This window comes from Dermochelys coriacea, chromosome 11 (genome assembly GCF_009764565.3).
Source record: "Dermochelys coriacea isolate rDerCor1 chromosome 11, rDerCor1.pri.v4, whole genome shotgun sequence".
NCBI lineage: Eukaryota > Metazoa > Chordata > Testudines > Dermochelyidae > Dermochelys > Dermochelys coriacea.
The window spans coordinates 19,937,444-19,960,207 of NC_050078.2; the positions used below are offsets into that span (position 1 = coordinate 19,937,444).

Below are 22,764 nucleotides of genomic sequence, written 5' to 3' on the forward strand. Positions count from 1 at the left end.
TATGGTATGGATTCCTATAATTTCAATGTCAAGGTTGTAATACTGTACAGCAAGCAGTGAAAACCTTTTATTCTTCCAATTTCTCCTCAGATTTTTATTTAAAACATCTTAACACTGCCATTTAGTTTAGGATTGAAACATTTTTTTTTCAATAACATCAGAACTTCTTCAAAAATCTTGCTCCTGAATTTTTCAGAAGTCAATGTATTTCTCACTAATCTGTAGCTCCCAGCACCTGCTCACATTCAAATTTGAGAGATCTGGGGTTATTTTGTGTTCAATGCTTTGCTCACATACTGAGATGAAATATACCCTGTAGCCTTTTTTGTACCTGCTTTTATTATATCTGCAGCAAAGTACAGATGTTTTTATTGGTCAGAAGAAGAGTCAGTGCAAACTATTCCAGAAGTTTCTGACAGCTCTACTTTTTTGCATGACTCTAAATATGTAGCCTGATCTTGTTTACACCACTTTCACCCTCATAGACTTTAATGGAGCTATTTCTGATTAGTATTCCGGTGATATCAGCATTTGGCTCATGGGCTCTCAGGGTATGTCTACACTTCATTGTAAACTCAGGTCTGTGGGCTCTGAGCTTGTGGACTTGGTGTTTCCAGGCCTGATCTTGAGCATTCACACTGCTTTGTAAACTTGGGCTTATAGTTACAGGACACTGGTCTCAGAGCCATGCTAACATGTCCATACTGCACTATCCAGAACTTCTGACTCAAGTCTGCAGTTTGAGCTGGATTCACACTGTGAAATTAAAGGGCTTGGACCTGAGTCACAACAGGACTCAGATTCTCACTTCCACCCCTCCCAAGCAAGGTCCTAGAACATGAATCCTGAGTGCTTGCTGACCCATATTAGACTGATTTGTATGTGGATGGAAGCAGATCTTGGGCTCAAACCAGAGTCAGAGCCTGGGCTTAGTGTGCAGTGTAGACATCCCCTTATACCCAGTTAACTGATTTCCTGGCACTTACCATGCATGCTTCACCACAGATGATGCATACAAAATTCTGTGTTAAATTACACCATTCCATGCCACTAAGCATCCATTGGCAGATTCACTCCGAGATTCACCACTGCATTCCCTACTCAGGCTTCCACTATGTGGGGGGAAAGTGCAGATTCATTTTATAGCTGAGGTGCCATAGAGCCTCATAGACTTTAAGGTCAGAAATGTCCATCATTATCATCTATTGTGACTTCCTATGCACTGCAGGTCACAGAACCTCACCCGCCCACCCCTGAAATAGACCCCTAATGTCTAGCTGAGTTACTGAAGTCCTCAAATCATGGCTTAAAGATTTCAAGTTACAGAAAATCCACCATTCACACTAGTTTAAATCTGCAAGTGACCCATGCCCCATGCTGCAGAGGAAGGTGAAAACCCCCTAGGGTCTCTGCCAAGCTGACCTATGGGAAAATTCCTTCCTGACCTCAAATATGGTGAGCAATTAGACCCTAAGCATGTGGGCAAGACCCACCAGCCAGGCACCTGGGAAAGAATTCTCTGTAGTAACTGAGAGCCCTCCCCATCTATTGTCCCATCACTGGCCATTGGAGATATTAGCTGCTGGAGGGATGCCATGCCACCTTCTTGCCCAGTGCCTTCCCCTTTTTAATGCTAGTCCCTTTTTATAGGGCAGGTATAACTACTGCAATCTCCTTCTGGCAGACTTTCTTATGACAGATTCTTATTAATTTATCTCATAATTTACTATTATTGCACAAATAAAATAAGCTGCCTTTAGTGATTTGGTTGGGGGTTAAAGATCGCGTTATTTTATTGTGCTCAGATTATCACACGTTTCATTATAAGGGCATCTTTTTTTTTAACTCAGTTGCTAGTGGAAATTGTGCAATTTGGTACTAGAAACCTAAAATCCAAAGCATACTGCACATGGAATACTGGAACTAAAATGTCATCACTGCAACATGTCCCAGACAACATAAACAATCACTCAGTCAAAATCATTTCATTGCATGACATATTTGCTAGCTTGCTTTTGAAGAATAGACCAGATCTTGCAGGTCCTGTGAAGCATCTCTTTACAATAATGATGATAGTTTTGGCCACTGACAAAGAAGAGCAAACACATTTGCATAACCCTGAGCAGAGCTGAGTTTAGGCAGCCAAAAATCTGCTGTGGAACTGGAAAGAGAAAATGAGCCTATTCTTTTTCCTGGCCCAGGTTTCTTCTTTGAGGTGTTGAATAGATACTGATGTGATACATCTTTATAGATGAGAAAAATTGAAGCAAATGGGAAGTACCACACAATATGTCTGTACTGAAATCTCTCGTAGCATTGAATAATTATTATGATAAATGTCCTAAGAATTTCACCATGCTCATTAGCTGCTTAATCATAAAAGAAAAATGCCAGGTAATCAAAGTGGTCAATTGACTGCCAGAGAGTAGTTCAGGAAGGTAAATACCTGTGGTCTGATCTCAAATTTTAGAATGTTACAGCACATATGACTGTATAGTGTTAGCCATGATGCCTTCCCTATTATTGAAGTTGTTTAATTTGTGTGGTTGTTTGTGCAACCATTACTTACGTTTGCGAGCAGTACTTATTGGAAATATTTGTGAATGAGGATTACACAGTCCAGTCCTATATTTACAAAGATGCCTCCGATGGATATTAAACTCTCTGCTTTAGACCTTTACAAAGACTGAAACAAATGTATCTGTAAATAGAAAAGAACTCTCCTTGTCTGGCCAAAAAAGTATATTTCGTTGATAAGGCCACAAACTGCTTTCATGTGTTATGAGGCGGAAGACAGCAGTCATCTCTTTGCAGCTACAGGATTACTGAGGGGAATTCATTTTGGCTTCTTAGCCAATAAGCTTATGGTTCATACTAATAGAAGCTGCCTGCCCTTTTGAGATGGCTAGCAATGGTATGAAACTTACTTGCCTCAAACCTGCTTTTATTTTTGCATTAATTGTTGTTAACTAACATAGCAGAAGCCAGGCAAAAGAACCTCCTCTGTCCAGCATGAAGCATTACGTGTGAGAAAAATCCCCTGCATAAGGTATTCAATTAAAAAAAATTGCACCCTACAAGGATTCATTTGACAGTTCCAGCCACAAGTGCATGAACAAAATGCACCAGCCTTGCAAAAAAAGAAAAGCCCTAAGCTAGAATTACTTTGTGGGGAGTTGAAGGTGTTGGAAAGGCGGCCAGACCTCAATCTTTTGTGGAAGCAATTTTAATAATTATGGCCTGAAAAGGGTCACTCTGAAATCAAACATCATGCATTCTTTTATTTCAGGGATTTCAAAGCATTTCCATTTTGTTTTTCCAAAGAGTCTGCAGAGTTTGCTATGTGTTTAAATAGAAGCCTCTGTGTAAGTCACCAGAATGTATATGCTGGCACTTCTTATGTTGGTGGTTTCTGCATTGTCACATCTTAGCAAACCTATAGGAGATTGGGCCAAGATCTATTCATTCTGTTGAGTTAGGCAGATCAGACAGATTTAGACAATCCTAAATCAAGATTTTCAAAAATTGGTGCCTAAAGTTAGGCTCCTAAATCCATTTTAGGTTCCTAAGTAGATCTGGTCTAATTTTCAGAAGTGCTGGACATGCTCAGTTCCTACTGAATGTACTCAGCACTTTTGAAAATCAGGCCAAACAATTTTAGCAGGCTAACTTGAATTTCAGAACCCAACTTGAGGAACTCATTTTTGAAAAGCTTGGTCCCAGCTACCACAGTGATTATGACTGTGAGATAAATGCCTGCCTAGATAGCTTAAATAGAATTGTGAGTACATTTTTAATTCTAACAGGTCATTGCTTGTGCTGTCATAATAGTGAACATTTCTGGAGGTGATCTCAGCCTAGACAAAGCCTTATGTTCAGTCTTTTCCCAATCCATTTTCTCATTCCCATTTTGGAGTGAGCTAGGATTGAAATTTGAACCTAGGTCTCCCAAACATCCTTTTCATTTGGGCAGTGAAATCGCATCTTTGGCTCACAGGCTCAGCAAACTTAACAGCAATACCTCTCATGTCTAGTCTTTACTTGTGTGAGTTTGCCCCAGATACATCTGGAATACATAAGACTGAATCTGAGCTTTGTCCAAGAGGAAAGAGCATGTTTTTACATTTGGTTTTGGGTGACACTGCCACAATCATTTTGACTTTGGGTCTCTGAACTAACAGATACAAACCTGTGCGACTCACATTTTAGTGGGTCATTGCACATAGGAATCGGCTGGGGAGCAGATGTTATGAGGTAATATTGCCCAGAGTATGTGTATGTGTATGTATCTATTTTTCACTGCCTTTGCTCACTGGCAATATTAAAATGAAAAGAAAATCCACTTCTTTGACACCATTCAGGGTTGTTTAGTTGCTTTACGTTAACCTGTTCGATCCAGTATTTGCCGCAGATTCTAATCTCAGTTGCAGCTATAAACCCCCCAAAATAGAATGCGGGTACACAGTTGTATGTAAGGCTAGTTTCAGCTGACTCTCTCTTTAAAATGTTGGTATCAGGTGCCCTATTAGCCATGTTGAGATCCACTGAAATTTCCCAGTGTAATCAGATTGGTCAGTAATTTACTTTTACTAGCTCCCTATCTATTAGAAATTAGGAAGGTTTTTAAACAATATGTTGCACACTGTCTTACTAATGTCCTGAGCAATATATAGATAAACTAGTAAAAGGGAAATAAGGCAGTCTGCCTAGCCTAATACTACAAAGAAAAAGATTAAAGATCTTTAAAGGGTAGGGTGGGTATAAGCTCCGAAGCTGTTTGGATATGACTTGCCAATCCATGGTTAAAATGTATTGACATTTTGTACCTGTGCTAATGGTTAAAGGTCATGATGGAGGGGGTTAGTGAGTAAGTATTCACCTCCCATAACTTAGATACCAGCACCTACATCTAAAATTAAATATTGTTATGGAGTTTTCATATGTATGTCATATATGTTTCAAGTATGCCATAGTGTTGTTGACGCTTTCCATTCAGGTTTTTATACCGCAATCATCCTGATATCAGAGTGCCTAAGTTTGCATGTTTAGCTCATTTGCAGTCTTTGTTTAGGATAACAATATGTTGCACTTAGTGTTTCTAAGCACTAATTAATTCACCCTCACAACACCCCAGAGGTAAGGAAGTAGTTTCCTAATTTTATAGGTGAGGAAACTAAGACACAGAAGGGTTGACGTTAAACAATTTCAAATGTTGGTGCTTAAAGTTAGTCCCCAAAAGCCATATTTGGGCAATATATAAAGACCAAAATTCAATAAAATCAATGGGAATTTTGCTATTGACTTCAGTGGCAGCTGGGTCAGTCTCTAAGTGGCCCTATTTTCAAATGTGCAGAGCACTCACAATGACAATGCTCTTATTGACTTCAGTGGGACCAGGATTGGTCCCCATTGTGGCGAGGACACTTCCAAACTTCGTTTGTCTCAGGATGGCAACTATAGGTAACAGGAGCCAGCTGCTCTTGAATGTTTTTAAATTATCCTATATGCTGCAAAATAAGTGGTAGTTCTAATGCACAGCCTACATGTCCATCTTCCCCCTCTGTGTTTGTTTCCTATCAAAGTCCTTCCAACTGTCTCCTGGTTACTAGTCAGATCTAAGTAGTAGTGCAAGAACTGCATAGCTATGTGTGCCTTATGACTGGCAGCATATTTTACCAATAGAGGTAAAAAAGAGGCATTATGTTTGCTGGTGGGGCAAAAGTTGCAGACAGGAATGCACAAACCTCTGTCCATGTAAGTGCTATGCTTATTTAAAGTGTTGTAATGTTACTAATACAGCTTTCAGAGTATTTTCAGGAATGTAGTGTTCATGGCTACATTAAGCTGGGCTCTGGCGAAAGTGCTCTGGCTCTTCAAATGGCATTCTGAGCATGTTTAACCCCACCTTCCCCCCACCTCACTGAAGAGGGTAGTATCCCTATTTTACATATAGGGAGACTGTACACAGGTGGTTAGTGACTTGCCCTCCATGATAGAGGGAATGAGGATCAGACCTGGAATTAGAATTCACAAGTCTGTGGTTCCCAGTCCCATGCTTCAGTCACTTGACCATCATAGTTAAATATTGTGGGTTCAAAAGTCCATCTCAGATTCTTACTTTAATAAGTGTAGAGAGTGGGCAGAGCTGGGGGGAAAAAACAGGGGGCGGGGGTGGGAAATGAAGAGAAGTGAGTGGCTAGAAGTGTAAAGAAATCTTCAGAGAGGAAGAAAAATGTGTATGACAGGGTAAAAATTCTTGGGGGGGTGTGTGAAATAAACACACACAGAGTGCTCCTGTTTGTGCCAGCTTTGCGGTAAGGGAGGGATTTGACTATCCGTAATCCGTTTACCTTTGGCTAGAAAGTATTTTTCATGTATGTATTCAATTGAATCATGCTTTGGGGTCCATGGGGGAGAATATGGGTTTAAATTAAAGGGAAAAAGGATTTTGCAAGAAAGTAGAAAGCAGTTTGGAGTGAGCAAAAAACAAATCTTGCTCTCCTAGTTCTCCACACTGGCATTCCATGTGGAATGCCTGTGCAACTGGCCCCCAAAATGTTCCACAGGTCACATTACTTTTTACTGGGGTATGTTGGCAGAAAGTATATTAACAAGGAGCCAGAGCCTAATCCTCCACACTCCCAGGACTGAGCCACTCCAGCAAAGATCACAGCCTATATGCTCCCCCTATCCTCCTGCTTTGTCCCCTTCTCCCACAACCATCTCTTCTTTTTCTCTCCCATTCTACTTCCTGTTTTGTGGCCTAAGCTGGTCCACCAAAACACTACTTTCTCCTTATTGAATTCTTCCTTGAGACTTACTTCTAGTGGGAGACACAAAAGAGATGTTACATATTTTTTAAAATTGTCCACCATACATTGCTGAGTAACTGTATGATCTTAGTATTTACTTGTATTATGATAGCACGTACCCCATTGTACAAACAAAGAGAAGGTCCTTGCCCTAAACAGCTTGCAGTCTAAATAGCTATTGATGTAACTCTTGTCCTCCTCTCACAAACCCTTCCTTCTGCTTTATTTCCCATTAGTTGTCACGTGTCTGATACTGGACTCTGAGTTTCTGTGTACTGTCAGACACCTAGGACATTTTAGATCACTATGGAAGAATTATGTTAAAGGATCACTTCTATATTAGTTTTATAAATATCCAGTTTCTAGTAAAGAGCCCTGAATGAAAGCATGTGCCCTGATGTATTTTCTGTACAGCAGGCCATGGTTAGTTTCACTGTGTTAGTAAGTAATCTAAAAGAGATTCAATAACTGATCCCTTGACATTTCCCACCTTTTAAGAGCTACACACTTTGCTCTTTGCATTTGGTAAAACCCTGACTGTGAGCCACTGGGGGCTGGAAAAGAATAAAATTACAAAGGAGAAGTCTGCACTTAGCTGCGCTACATTTGTAATAGTTTCATACCAACCTTGCAAATTAGTCATGGACATTTACAAATCTTGGCAAATACCAGCTTACTCTCTCTTTCCCTGGGACTCCCCATCCCAGACAATTTTCTTTCCCTGCTGGCTCTATCTTCTCCAACCTCATCTCCACTTCCTTGTTGTCTCCCTGGTGAAACCTCTGCCCCAAGTCACTACATTCTTTTTCATTTTACCCTTTCTACCTTCCCATTGCACCAGTTGCTATGGGACTGGAGGGTGGGAAAGGGGTTTTGTTCTATTCTGGAGGGCCATTGATGGCTCTGTGGCTGAACTGTGGATGGCTGTGGAGGAGGAGGAGACTGTAAAAGGGTGCTGCAGGAATGGTTGTTTTCTGCAGGTTCTCTTTTGCAGTTCTACTAAATGCCATTGAGCAGAAGAAAAAAGGAAATTGATCAGGTAGCTACCTGCATACATGTGCTCCTGTAGCTAGCATTGGGATATTTAATCGGAGAGAAAATGGGCACTTGGCTTTAGTCTGCCTACTGTAAGAAGTTTCATAGTGATAGCCATGTTAGTCTGTATCAGCAAAAACAAAATTTGTTAGTCTCTAAGGTGCCACGAGGACTCCTCGTTGTTTTTGCTGTAAGAAGTTACTTGCCTGAAGTAATCAAGCTTATGTATTTTTGAAAATCTGTTTTAATGCTGTACTTCAGGGATTATTTGCTTTTTGTTTTTTTTGTTGAGGTACTCTTGAGTCATTTTAACATAAAGCTGTCTGCAGCTGTAAACTCTTAAGACCTGCTTCTCCACGTTCACCTGGCATAGTGATGCTCACTTCTGTAAAGTGAGCAAGCACTTTACAATGATTTTGCACAGGTATAAATGACAAAAGGAGAAAATAGTGGAGAATCAGATCCACAGAATCCAGCTGCAAAATTCCAGGAGCTTTTTGCTTTCATTTGGCTTTGGAATCACTCTGTGGATATAGAAATATTTAATTTAGTGGTTTTAATCTAGCCAAAAGAAGGCAAAGCTAGAATGTCTATTAGAACGAATATGTTTTTGGTTAGCATGTCACGCTACTTCTTGGTGTGATCCCAGAATCACAGGGTTAAAAACCTAATTTTATTGCTTCATCCTAAAGATGTTGAGCTCCCTCCAGTCTCTCAAAGAAGTGTTATTCAGCAGGAACTATTACAACTCCTGACTCACTTGGATTCTTGGATATCCAACAGAAAGAATGTGGTGACGTGAGCTGTTTATAGTGACAGCAGTTCTGCAATATTCTGTGTGGTTTTTTGTTTTGTTTTGTTTTTTTTCCTGGATAGACTGTGAAGTACTGGCTTGATCCAGCTCATAAAAAGAAGTTTGCAGAGTATATCATCACTGTATTGCTTTTTGAATCTATTCTAACTCAGGAGGTGAGCTGGACATATACTGTGCAAGATATTTTAGCATAAAAAAATCTAAATACAATCTTTCCTAAAACATGGCAGATTAATTATGCTATTGCACGTGATTCACCTTTCATTTACGCCACTTTTGCCCTGGTGTAACTCCATTAACTTAACTGAAATTACTCTGGATTTGCACGGGTGGAAGTGAGATCAGAACCTGGTTTATAGTAGTAATTTTTGAGGGGGAGGGAGGGCAGTGAGCTGGGAGGGGACTCTAGAAAAATTTAAATCCAGCAACAAACAAGAACTCTTCTACTCTTTTTTACTATTTTCTCATCACAGCCTTTGTATGCAAGAAGCCATCCCACCAACCTTTCAGTCATGTGTCATGCCTAAAGATTGCGAGACATCAATTTGGTCTTTATGGAGCACCTGCTCAAAGACTTGCCACTCGGGGGATCTCTCACCAGGATTCCGAAGCAGACATAGGAGCATAAAGTACATCGCAGTAGGCACTGGGAAGGAGTGCCTAGAGCTAGAAGAGAAGGAGGCTTGCAACATAGGAGGAAAAGAACTTCTGCATCCATGCCCCAGGTATATTACATGCTTTTTATCAGCACCTTTTCAAGTGGAATGCAAAGCCCTGTTTGCCTATTTGTTGGGAACAAGCAAAGCTCTTTGATAATGAAGGGCAAATTTATTCCTGTCTCTCTGCACCCCCTCCCCTTATTTTCGCAAGAAGGTTAGTGATTCAAAGATCATTTTTTTAAGTATAAATATGAACTTATTCCTGTATTAGGAGCTGGAAGCCCATGCTGCTGCATGGGTGTAATTCATAAATGGCTGAGATCTTAAAAATTGAAAGGTAACACGCCGTGAATCTCAGTAATCCTCTAAACACAAAAAAGCTCTCAGCTATGCTTGTAGTTGTTTCTATTGCTTCACACAGACTCGGACATTCTAGGCTTCAGAGTAATGTTCGAGGTTATTGTGTATGTGCTGATTATGTTGATTTATGCGTGGGGTGTGGTATGCTGGAAGAGCTGTATGGATTTGTGTGGGTGGTGAATGAGGGGGCATGATATGTTGAAGGGCAGTATGTGTTAGGAGTTATTTTGTCTGTTGTGTTGGTGGTTGTGTTGATTTGTGTCTAGGGGGTTGTGCTGGGCGATTTGTGGGGGTGTCAGCTGGACACACGGGTGTGGCAAGTGGACCAAGTAATCCACTGTCTGAAACTCTTGAATGAAACTTAGCTGGAGCGCGAGACTGGTGATTGGTTGAATTACCTCTGATATCACAATGGTCTAGGATTCTTGGAATGGCACAGATACGTGTCTTACTGTTGCCTGGGTATAATATGTAAAGTCAAAATGGCTGAGAACTTAAAAATTGGATGGTATCAGACTCTGAATCCCAGTGATGACTGAACAGAAAGCGCATTCAGCCATGCCTTTAGCCACTTCCATCGCTTTGTGCTAACTCGGACATCTTTGGCTTCAGAGTGACCTAGACAATGACAATCCTGGAATCTTATTATATAGACTCCTGAAGATAATCCTCACGCTGCTGTGCTCCACGGCCCAGCTAGACTCCATGGAAAGCTCCCCCTTTCAGGGACTGTGGCTTAGTTGCTGCACAGAGGCCAGAACTAGGGGCAGAATCTGTGGCTTTGCGGGTGAGGAAAGAGAGCTCCTGTGCATACACAGAGCCGCTCTGACTTCATGGAGGTGGGGGCAGGTGTCCATGGCTGTCTGTTAATTGGCTCTGGAAAACCTGAAAGGGTCCACAACAGGCAGAGAGCAGTGCAAGCTCATCTTGGATGACTATTTCTTCTCTCTCCACAGAAAAGAACATCCTCATGGGTAAATAGGGACTGGTGGGAGGGAACAGCATGGCTTTGACCTTAATGACTTCCAAGCCCCTCCCACAAGGAGACACTTTGTCCCCACGATTGCTGACTCCATATTGCAGCCAAAAAGCCTCTGGGAGAGGAGGTGGGGAGTGGGAACTCTGCAAGCTGCACATCCTCTTGGAAAGGCTAAACCTGTGCAAGTGTCATTAATAGGATCACAGTTGAGTTCCTGCAAAGTCAGCCAATTGCTGATCAGCTCTGTGCCCCCAGCAGGAGAGGGGGGGATTTAAAAAAAAATTCAGTTACTTGATTGGATCCAACGAACAAGCTCTCGTATAATGATTTTTACTCTTCTACCTAAATGCACGTCAATTTCAAAGTCAAAAGAATGAGAGATTGTCCTGCTGATTTTATGCTCTGTGTACAATTGTTTCAGCTGATACCTGATTGAAATACACCAACTGCTGGTTGATGAGGAATTGAAGAGAGGTGTGTCTGTAACCTAATTTCCCATCCCTTCCATTATTATGTAAATCCCCATCACTCTAATTAAGGCAAAGCTTGGAGGAAAGAACTCACTACCATCAGCTCCAGAAAACTAGTTTTTCTAAAGGAGACTTTTTGGTAAGACCATTATAAGTTATAGGTCCCCAGTTTCCACACATGCCCTGGACACTAAAGTATGAAGAGCTTTTCACTTTATGTTAAAATTTAAAATACCTTCCTAAAATCAATAGTTTAAATGTGAGAAGGAAAATATTAAAGCAGCGTTAAGTGTTTTGAAGCTTGGTGTGTACTATTCTGTTTTGCTATTAGTTATTCATATCTCGGGTTTTTTTCAAATGCTTGGCAAATTTAAACACACAAGTTGATTCTTCTTTCATTTACCTGGTTCAAATCAGGAATAAATCAATTAAAGTGAATACAGTGATGTAAAACTGTTTATACATACAAAGAGAATCAATCAGATCGGCTAAAGAGATGAAGAGGTTCTCGGGGCCTGACAAAATTTACCCCAGAATATTTAAGGAAGTAGCTGAAGCAATCGCTAAACCTTTAGCAATTATCTTTGAGAACTCATGGACAACTGATGAGGTCCCAGAGGACTAGAGAAGGGCAAACATAGTACCTATCTCTAAAAAGGGGAACAAATAGGACTCAGGGAATTATGGACCAGTCAGCCTAACTTCAGTACCTGAAAAGATACTGGAACAAACTGTTAAACAATCAGTTTGTAAGAACCTAGAGGAAAATAAGGTGACAAGTAACAGCCAATGTGGATTTGTCAAAAACAAAACAAATCATGCCAAATCAACCTAATTTCCTTTTCTGACAGGATAACCAACCGAGTGGATGGGGGAAAGCAGTAGACATGATATATCTGGACTTTAATATATCTTGACTTTTACATGGTATCACATGATATTCCCATAAGCAAACTAAGGAAGTATGGTCTAGGTAAAATTACTATAAGGTGGGTGCACAACTAGGTGAAAAAAACATACTCAGAGTAGTTATCAATAGTTTGTTGTCAGATTGGGAGACTGTATCAAAGAACTCTAATTAGTAAGACATGATTTCCCTCTACAGAAACCATGTTGACTTCTCCCCAACAATTTTATGTTCTTCTATGTGTCTGACAATTTTATTCTTTACTATTGTTTCAACTAATTTGCCTGGTACTGACGTTAGACTTACCAGTCTGTAGTTGCCAAGAGCCCTTTTTAAATATTGGCGTTATATTACCTATCTTCCAGTCATTGGGTACAGAAGCTCATTTAAAGGACAGGTTACAAACCATAGTTAATAGTTCCGCAATTTCACATTTGAGTTCTTTCAGAACTCTTGGGTGAATGCCATCTGGTTCCAGTGATTTGTTACTTGTTACTGGTAAGTTTCTCAATTAATTCCAAAACCTTCTCTAGTGACACTTCACTCTGTGACAATTCCTCAGATTTGTCACCTACAAAAGATGGCTCAGGTTTGGGAATCTCCCTAACATCCTCAGCCATGAAGACTGAAGCAAAGAATTCATTTAGTTTCTCTGCGATGACTTTATCGTCTTTAAGTGACCTAATTCAAGTGTTACTAGAGCTGCACAAAATATTCAATGTCATATTTAAAGTATTTATATTTTATTTCTACTGAAGTGTGTTGAGATCCACATAAGAATGGCCATACTGGGTCAGACCAAAAGTCCATCTAGTCCAGTATCCTGTCTTCTGACAGTGGCCAATAATAGGTGCGTCAGAGGGAATGAACAGAACAGGAAATCATTGAGTGATCCACCTCTGTTATCCACTCCCATTTTCTGGCAATCAGAGGCTATGGACACACATATGGAGTTTGATGTTGCATCCCCACTCATCTTGTCTAATCGCTGTTGATGGACCTTTCCTCTAGGAACTTATCTAATTCTTTTTTTAACCCAATTATAATTTTGGCCTTCATAAAACCCCCTGGCAATGAGTTCGACAGGTTGACTGTGCAAATGATGGTGTGTGTGAAGTAGTATTTCCTTTTGTTTGTTCTAAACAAACCTATTAATTTCATTGGGTGACCCCTGTTTTTTGTGTTATGTGATCATTTTGGCACAGCAGCTTTATCTGCTGCACACCTGGGCAGAGTAGGTGTGTCTATGCAAAAATGGTCTTCTCCTGAAATCTCCCCCCCCCCCATTCATCGCTAGTTGTTAAGGGAGAGCTCATTCAGACCTTCCTTACACTAAGTGCAGGGAAATTCTGCTGTACAGTAGATAACTGCAGTGTATCTGATATCTCTCTGTATAGTTTTTTTTTAAGGGACAGCCAGTGTGTATATTTAAATCAACTAATACATGAGTAGAATTTTGCTTTTCATAGGCCCTATGATGCAATAAGAGTTTATCTGACTGATAAAAATAAGACCATTGAATTGATATGTTTTTACCCTCTACTTTAAGGTTTTTCTGTTGATAAACAGGCAATGACTACAGCACATGGTTGCTGTTAAGAATTGGTCAGCAGCAGAATATCCACTTATTCTGTATACTGCAATTCTAAGGGGATTTTTCAGCCTTGTAGACAGATGAGGTTTAATTATGTTTGTTAGTTTTAGTTATGTTTATTTATGTTTCAGAGTAGCAGTCATGTTAGTCTGTATTCGCAAAAAGAAAAGGAGTACTGGTGGTACCTTAGAGACTAAAATTTATTTGAGCATAGGCTTTCGTGAGCTACAGCTCACTTCATCGGATGCATGTTATGTTGTATAATTTTGAATGCTAATGGCCTGATTTTCAGAAGGTCCAAATATCCAGAGCTCATACTGACTGTGAGGTACTCTCACCTCTGAAGGCCAATCCCTGGGGGTTGGGGAGGTGTCCAATCTTCACACTTGGTAAAACCTAAAATTACCCTGATTTAAATCAATGCGTAAGTGTCTAAAACAAGTATTTAAATGATGAAATAAGGACTTATATATACCTATCTTTAGGCATCCAGTTTTGAAAATTGGTTCCTGTATACTCAAAAGATATATTTTAATCTGTTGTGGGGAGAAATGTGGTAGATTACCTTGTTCAGTTAAGTGTCTTCATATGAAAATTGGAGACCTGCATTAATACTGAATATTAGAAAAGCTGTGATAACCTACAAAAGGAACTTCTGTACAAAAGAATTCTCCATTATAATTTGTGTATTGTGGGAGTACAATTATTTCATGCATGTCATATATAGACTGTATTCCTCTTTGCTGGTAATAAATCCTGTGAATGTATCCAAATGTGCACACGATATACTGCATATTATTTTAGAGAGAGCAAGACCGCTAATCTGAAAAGTACCTGTAAATTAGAAATAACTTGCAATATTCACAAACATCTTCCATGAAGAAATTATAAAATTCATAAGTGCTTTGAGGCTATAAATTACTCTGATATTCACAAGATATAATTTTAGAGAATGTTGAAGTGTGCTCTGATACTTTTTTAAAATTTATTATTATTATTATTATTATTTTATTATTTGATTATTTTTTGCAAATAATTTGCAGTTTAAGTTTCCTTGTAATATCTGTACCCTACCTACAAATATTTTCTAAAGACAACACACAGAATTTCAAGCTGGAAATCTTTCTCCACAAAAGACATCCAAAGATACATGCTCTTATGATTTATGTGACAAAGCAAACATACTATGCAAATTTAACAACCAGTGAAATTGAGATAACAGGAGAGAGTGTTTTGTTTTGGGGGCAAAGGAAGGGATGAAACTTATTTTGCATATATTTTAAGAAATTAAGACCATCTGGAGACTGAGGGAATATGGAGAAAGGAAAGCAATAGAAAAGATTGCAGAAGACTCTAAGGAGAATGGTAGATAACACAATACATGCATCAACAGAAACATTACAATACTTGGTATTTATATAGGGCTTTTTTATCTGTAGATGTTAAAGTTTTTCACATAGGAGAGGAAGTATTTTCTCCATTTTGGAGATGGTCAATTGTTTCTCAGTCTGGTGTCCTGTTCATTGGACCAGATTGTCAGTGCCTCTGAAAGACCCCTTATACTTGTAGATGAGATGGGAAAAACCTGATTTTTGTTTCTCTTCCTTTCCATAGTTTTAATTAATTCTTTTTTGGCAGATCAGCCATTTTTAACCTCCAATTGCACCGTGTATTCTAATATACAAATCCTCAGATGTATCCAATTCAAATTTGGGTGTTTGTATATGGGGTACTTACATATTTGTGTGTAAGAATTTAAACCTTTCCTGAACAGAAAATTCCAAAGTATTTATGTTCTTTATTATACACAAATTAACTGTACTGAGAAAATACTTTTTATCTAAATCTGATGTGTGTCACAACTTCAAGAAAGAGAAATTAACTCAAGTATTGCAGTCCTCTTCTAGAAACAATTGGTAAGTACCCAATAAACCCTAGAACTTTATGAAGCTATCACTGAGAGGCCAAATCCCAAAATGTCTTTGAACACTTGGTACTCATCGATTCATAGATATTAAGGTCAGAAGGTACCATTATGATCATCTAGTTTGACCTCCTGCACTCTGTTGACTTTGCAAGTGTTCAGTACCTCTCACAATTAGGTCCTTAGTTATTGACAAAGAGTTATGGCCTTGTGATCTGAAGGCAGGATTAACAGTCAGCTTTCACACTTACTTCCTGTATGGAGCAAATCACTTAATCTCTGTTGATACATAGGTGTGAAAAATTCTACATAAGTTCTGTATTAATATATTGCCTGGCACTGGAAGGTAAGTCTTGAAGTAGGAAGACAAAGATTAAAGTGTTTGCATTCTAAAAAATAACAAATTTCTAATATAAAGAACCACCCACTGCCCCATGGTCTTCTATAAAACCTTGTTTTACACACACTGTTTTTTTCCAAAGGTTTTCATGGAGAACTTCTGAATGGAAAGCATGCCAAGTTACTCTCCTCCTTGATGGACAGGACCCTCGCCGACATAAGCACACAGCCCTTTGTGGAGGTGGGATACAAGTCCGGGAAGTGTACTGTGTCCAAAGTGTGATAGAATCTGGGACACGCAAATTGAGGGAAGGTACGTTGTTAGAGGTTATCCTAAAATGCCTATTACAGGGATCTATAAATTGGAAACGTAAAGAAATATTGTGAATCTCATCAGTAGCATGAAGCTGTGTACTTTTTTGCTGCCACTGAGCTGGAGAAGTATGTTTGTCGGTAAGGATAAAATGTCTCAGTGGCCTGCTAATAGATTCCATTGGAGTCATATTGTCTGGAAGCTGGAGGAGGGAGTCAGTGGGCCCCAGAGCCAGCACAGGGTATCTGTGTGGAGATTCCTTGTTCCTATGGGTCCCCCCATGACTGAAAGGTTCTGGGTGTGAAACTACTGCCCATCATGTGTGGTGACGGAGACACACTGTCTCCCATTCTCCAGTCTCCCTTGGAATGAGTTCAGAAAAACTTAGTCTTCCTCTTGTCTCACAGGTTGGGGGGGAGAGAGAGGGGGCAGTCCCGTCTCACCCTTCCACCCCCATTTGTTGAATCCACCTGGCCATTTTTTGGTGTTGGTTCAGTTATTTATCAATACAGTCGAACCTGAGAGTTACAAACACCTTGGGAATGAAGGTTGTTCGTAACTCTGAAATGTCCCTAACTCTGAATGAAACATTATGGTCGTTCTTTCAAAAATTTACAACTGAACCTTGTCTTAATACAGCTTTGAAACTTCACTATGCAGAAGAAAAATGCTGCTTTTAACCATTTTAATTTAAATGAAATAAACACAGAAACCATTTCCTTACCGTGTCAGATCTTTTTTTTAAACTTCCCATTATTTTTTAGTAGTTTGTTTAACACAGGACCATCCTGTATTTGCATTTTTGGGTCTCTGCTGCTGCCTGATTGTGTACTTCCAGTTCCAAACGAGGTGTGTGATTGACTGCTCAATTTGTAACTCTGGTGTTTGTAACTCTGAGGTTCTACAGTATGTCAGCCCATTCCTCGTATGGCTTAATCCTCTGCTCAAAACCAATCCACAACCTTTTTTATGATTTGTTGGGGAAAGCCAAAATATTAATGTCGCAACTTCTGAGCAGACAGACAGGTGTTGGAATGAGAGTGAGTTATTTTGCTTTTGGAAGAGTAATGAGCGGATGAAGATGCATTATGAATAATTTATCCTCGTCTTATCTGCAGTGTGTACTGCTCCTGTAGAATATGGCTTTGAGCAGAGATGGTAAGATAGTAACAACACAACATTGCAGTTTAGACTTATTTACTTACAAAGCCAAAGCAAATCTTTTTTAATGGCAGATTGCATGTCCTATCTGCCTGCAAAAATACCTCTGAATATAGAAAAACAGAACTTCGCTTAGTCCATATACAACTGTTTCTTCTCTTGTTCCAAGAGACTGGAGCCTTGCTCTCCCAACACACAAAGATTCCTTTGTTCTTCATTATCATGCAGTGCATGTGTCACATCAAGTGAGGAAACTGTTTTAGTGACTGCAGTAGCATAACATTTTGGCTGTCTTTCTTACCCTCACAACAGTTTCTTGCATTGATAAAACCACCGTAATGGGCATGTCCACATGCAATAAGCCTCAAAACTGTGATTGTGCTTGAACTTTATGATTTGTATTCTGGTAGCACCTAGGAGCTCACTCGCAGACCTGGACCCCATTCTGCCAGATGCTATATAAACACAGAACAAAAAGGTGGTTCCTGCCCTCAAAGAGTTTATAATTGTGTTATGCCAAGGCCTTTACCCAAAAGTGCTCAGCATTGTTACTAGAAGCAATGTTTTCTGCATAACTTCCAGATGTGATGAACTGCTCTGTGAGATGGATTGTGGCTACGTTTGTGGCTTTGTTTCCACACTGGAAAGAAGCCAATGTTTTGATCTGAAAAGATTCAGCCATCTGAGAAGATGATTATCTCAGGCACTGTAACCAACCGTAGAGTTTTTGAGGGAAGACTTAATTAAACACAGTCAAATGTATTGTGGTTTTTGTGTGGATGTCTATCATAGGACTTTTTTTTTTTAAGTGAAAATGTAAAGACAAATCCATTTATTTAACTACATCTTGATTCAACTTATCACCAGAATGCAACTTCATTTCAAGGGTTGGCTGGAAAAAAAAATTCCATTTTGCAAAAAAAAGTCAGGTTTTGAAACTTATTTTCATTCCAAAGCAGAACAAAATCAAGACATTTAGAAATTTTAATGGAAAAATTGAAAGCACAAAATCCAACAATAGCCTATATAGCCTGGTGCTTAGGGCAGACACTGGGGATATGGAAGAACCAGGTTCAAGTGCCTGCTTGGGTCTCCCACATCTCAGGTGAGTGCCCTAATCACTGAGCTGTTGTCTCTTCCAAGAGCTTCTCTGTTGTTTGTTCTCTGTCAGAAATACCATCTTGGCCTGGAGAAACTTTCCTGACACAAATTTATTCAAAACCAATATGTTTCTGGAAAACATTTCAGTTTCAATTGAGAAAAGTTTTATGAAAAATTGTTTGACTAGCTCTATTTCTGACCATACTCTTTCTCTCTCTCCCCACCTGCTCCGCCCCTATTTAAACAAAGAACACTACTGAACTATCTTGCCAATACACTGCTAGGTCTTGTCTCCATAGACTTTGACATCTATAGTATATTTTCTTAAACATCTGTCCTCCATACACATATGAGAGAAACTAAATTCTTAAATATCATAAGTCATTTATTTTCCCTTATGGTACATAGTATAAGAATTTTGGTGGCAAATTCTATTCTAAGTTACAACAGTGTAAATTCAGACTAATTACACTGAGTTCAGTGGAGTTTCTCTGCACTTTCACCAACATAGTTTGGAACAGAATTTGACCTTTATTTCCAGTTTCTGAACTTATTCAAGCTTTTCTTTGTTCAAAATAGAATATATCCTACACGTTATATGGGCCTTTACATTTTTCCAGAGCAGCATCAAAATCTTTTGGGAGATCATATCCCTGTTTAGGCAGCTCTTGCTCTCTTTAAAAACAGTAAATGTTGCCCAAGGGGGTCTCATGTAGCAGGATAAATACATATTTGTGCAAATGAGGAAGGGTATTAGCAGTCACTTTGGACTCGTTAGCCAGCTGGAACATATAAAGGACTTGTACTGTATTTGAATTAGCAGTAACCCTGTCCTATATTCAATGTGCACTGTTCTTCAAATTCATGTCTATATTGGTAAAGCTGCAGTAAGAAAAAAAATCAATTTTTGACAAAGAAATTAGATTTTGGAGACTCAGATATTTGAGTCCTGACCTTCCTGTCTTGTTTGTGAAAGTATTTTGAAAGAATAGGCTAGAATGTATTGGCTATAGGAAAATTTGACTGGTACCCAAGGAGAAAGCTAACTGATGGTCAGCAGTGTCATGAAATGATCTTTATTTGCTGAGTGGTGGTGCTGAAGCTGGATAACCCAGCATCTGGATTAATGGATTCAATTCAGAGTAAACTTTTTCTCAGGTAAGAAACAGGCCCTTTCTTATCAAAATGACCTGGCTTGAGAAGATGACGAAGAATGTACCTCCACAGTGTGAAGTATTTTCAAGCACGCCTGTGTCAAATCTGCATTGTTGGGATGCTGAGCTATTGATCTAACATTCTGTGAGCAGAATTTGTAAGATTAAAGTCACATAATAGAATAATAAATATGTAACAGCTGGCTTCTTCAGTGGAAACCTTTTGGAAGCAAGACTTAAAACGATTTTACGCAAATCTTTGGGGTGTAAAGCTGGCATGCTTTAAATTTGTAATTCAGGAGCTTAAGGGTTTAAATTCATGGGGGAAAGCAACCTATTTATCACAGAGGTATAACATTTTTAGTTCCCAGATGTCTGGGAGCTAGCTGAAGTGAAATGAGCAGATTATATAGAAAACATTTTGAACATAAAATACCTAACTTTTTTTAAAAATGTGACTTGTTTCTCATAAAGGTATTTGATATGACATGCAATATTTACTCCATTATTACTGGTGCATTTATTTATAGGGTTGTTTATTATATGGTAAGTAGTTAGTCTGCTGCACCCAATCAATATACATAGATTCATAGATTCATAGATACTAAGGTCAGAAGGGACCATTCTGATCATCTAGTCCGACCTCCTGCACAGCGCAGGTCACAGAATCTCACCCACCCACTCCTATGAAAAACCTCACCCATGTCTGAGCTATTGAAGTCCTTAAATCATGGTTCAAAGACTTCAAGGAGCAGAGAAGCCTCCCTCAAGTCAACCATGCCCCATGCTACAGAGGAAGGCGAAAAACCTCCAGGGCCTCTCCAATCTGCCCTGGAGGAAAATTCCTTCCCGACCCCAAATATGGCAATCAGCTAAAACCTGAGCATATGGGCAAGATTCACCAGCCAGATACCCAGGAAAGAATTTTCTATAGTAACTCAGATCCCATCCATCTAATATCCCATCTCAGGGGATTTGGCCTATTTACCCTGAATATTTAAAGATAAATTACTTACCAAAATCCCATTATCCCATCATACCATCTCCTCCATAAACTTATCGAGTAGAATCTTAAAGCCAGATAGATCTTTTGCCCGCACTGCTTCCCTTGGAAGGCTATTCCAAAACTTCACTCCTCTGATGGTTAAAAACCTTCGTCTGATTTCAAGTCTAAACTTCCTGGTGGCCAGTTTATACCCATTTGTTCTTGTGTCCACATTGGTGCTGAGCTGAAATAATTCCTCTCCCTCTCCTGTATTTATCCCTCTGATATATTTATAGAGAGCAATCATATCTCCCCTCAACCTTCTTTTAGTTAGGCTAAACAAGCCAAGCTCCTTAAGTCTCCTTTCATAAGACAAGCTTTCCATTCCTCGGATCATCCTAGTAGCCCTTCTCTGTACCTGCTCCAGCTTGAATTCATCCTTTTTAAACATGGGAGACCAGAACTGCACACAGTATTCTAGGTGAGGTCTCACCAGTGCCTTGTATAATGGTACTAAAACCTCCTTATCCCTACTGGAAATGCCTCTCCTGATGCATCCCAAAACCGCATTAGCTTTTTTCACAGCCATATCACATTGGCAGCTCATAGTCATCCTATGATCAACCAATACTCCAAGGTCCTTCTCCTCTTCCGTTACTTCAAATTGATGCGTCCCCAACTTATAGCTAAAATTCTTGTTATTAATCCCTAAATGCATAACCTTACACTTCTCACTATTAAATTTCATCCCATTACTATTACTCCAGTTTACAAGGTCATCCAGATCCTCCTGTATAATATCTCGATCCTTCTCCGAATTGGCAATACCTCCCAGCTTTGTATCATCTGCAAACTTTATTAGCACACTCCCACTTTTTGTGGCAAGGTCAGTAATAAAAAGATTAAATAAGATTGGTCCCAAAACCGATCCCTGTGGAATTCCACTGGTAACCTCCCTCCAACCTGACAGTTCGCCTTTCAGTAGGACCCGTTGCAGTCTCCCCTTTAACCAATTCCTTATCCACCTTTTGATGTTCATATTGATCCCCATCTTCTCCAATTTAACTAATAATTCCCCATGTGGCACGGTATCAAATGCCTTACTGAAATCTAGGTAAATTAGATCCACTGCATTTCCTTTATCTAAAAAATCTGTTACTTTTTCAAAAAAGGAGATTAGGTTGGTTTGGCACGATCTACCTTTTGTAAAACCATGTTGTATTTTGTCCCATTTACCATTGACTTCAATGTCCTTAACTAATTTCTCCTTCAAAATTTTTTCCAGGACCTTGCATACTACAGATGTCAAACTAACTGGCCTGTAGTTACCCGGATCACTTTTTTTTCCTTTTTTAAAAATAGGAACTATATTAGCAATTCTCCAATCATTCGGTACTATTCCTGAGTTTACAGATTCATTAAAAATTCTTGCTAATGGGCTTGCAAGTTCAGGTGCCAATTCCTTTAATATTCTTGGATGAAGATTATCCAAGAATATTAAAGGAATTGGCACATGAAATTGCAAGCCCATTAGCAAGAATTTTTAATGAATCTGTAAACTCAGGAATAGTACATACATGTAGTACTACGTGACACTGTATAATAGTACTACATGACACTGTAGATTTTAGTTCAGTTTCTTATCTTTGAAGTTTAACAAAAATCAAGTGTGCATATTTGTATTTTAGGGCCATTTATGCCATTGGAATATGTAAAAGTCATTTGCAGCCCAGTGATAAGGGCATTATATTTTTGCTTACTATAAAACCAAAATGACTTAATTTCTCTTTGTTGGCCAAACTAGAACATCCACAAAGAAAAGGACAGTCACAAAAACTGAAGTTTTACTTAGAATAAAAATATCCTAATTTTAAGCCATTAGTGGAGGGTTAATCTCACACTGTTCCAAGGTTTGGTTCAGAGCTTTTACTGAAGCGTATCCAAAACTTTTGGATTCCCTTCCCTTTCTTCTTCATGACTTCTCTGGCAATGTGACTTCCAAGTACATTGTGGCTTTTCTCAAAGCCTTCTAATATGACCCTTGCTTTTTTCTAACCAATCATCAACAAGCTACCTCTCTGCACAACCTACCTGCACACCTTCATTGGTCCCCAGTATGCCTACTCCCTTAAAACTCTTCCAATAGATTCTCAACTA

General features: G+C 39.2%; 1 protein-coding gene across 1 annotated transcript in view; it reads left to right on the forward strand.

Moving 5' to 3' along the window:
• The window catches only part of THSD7B (thrombospondin type 1 domain containing 7B), a 516,892-nt gene that overhangs the window by 189,740 nt on the left and 304,388 nt on the right, over positions 1-22,764 (forward strand). Inside the window, exons 4-5 of the mRNA XM_038422837.2 lie at positions 9,135-9,386; positions 16,037-16,206. Of these exons, the coding sequence (XP_038278765.1) occupies positions 9,135-9,386; positions 16,037-16,206 (422 nt within the window). The remainder of the gene's footprint in view (positions 1-9,134; positions 9,387-16,036; positions 16,207-22,764) is intronic.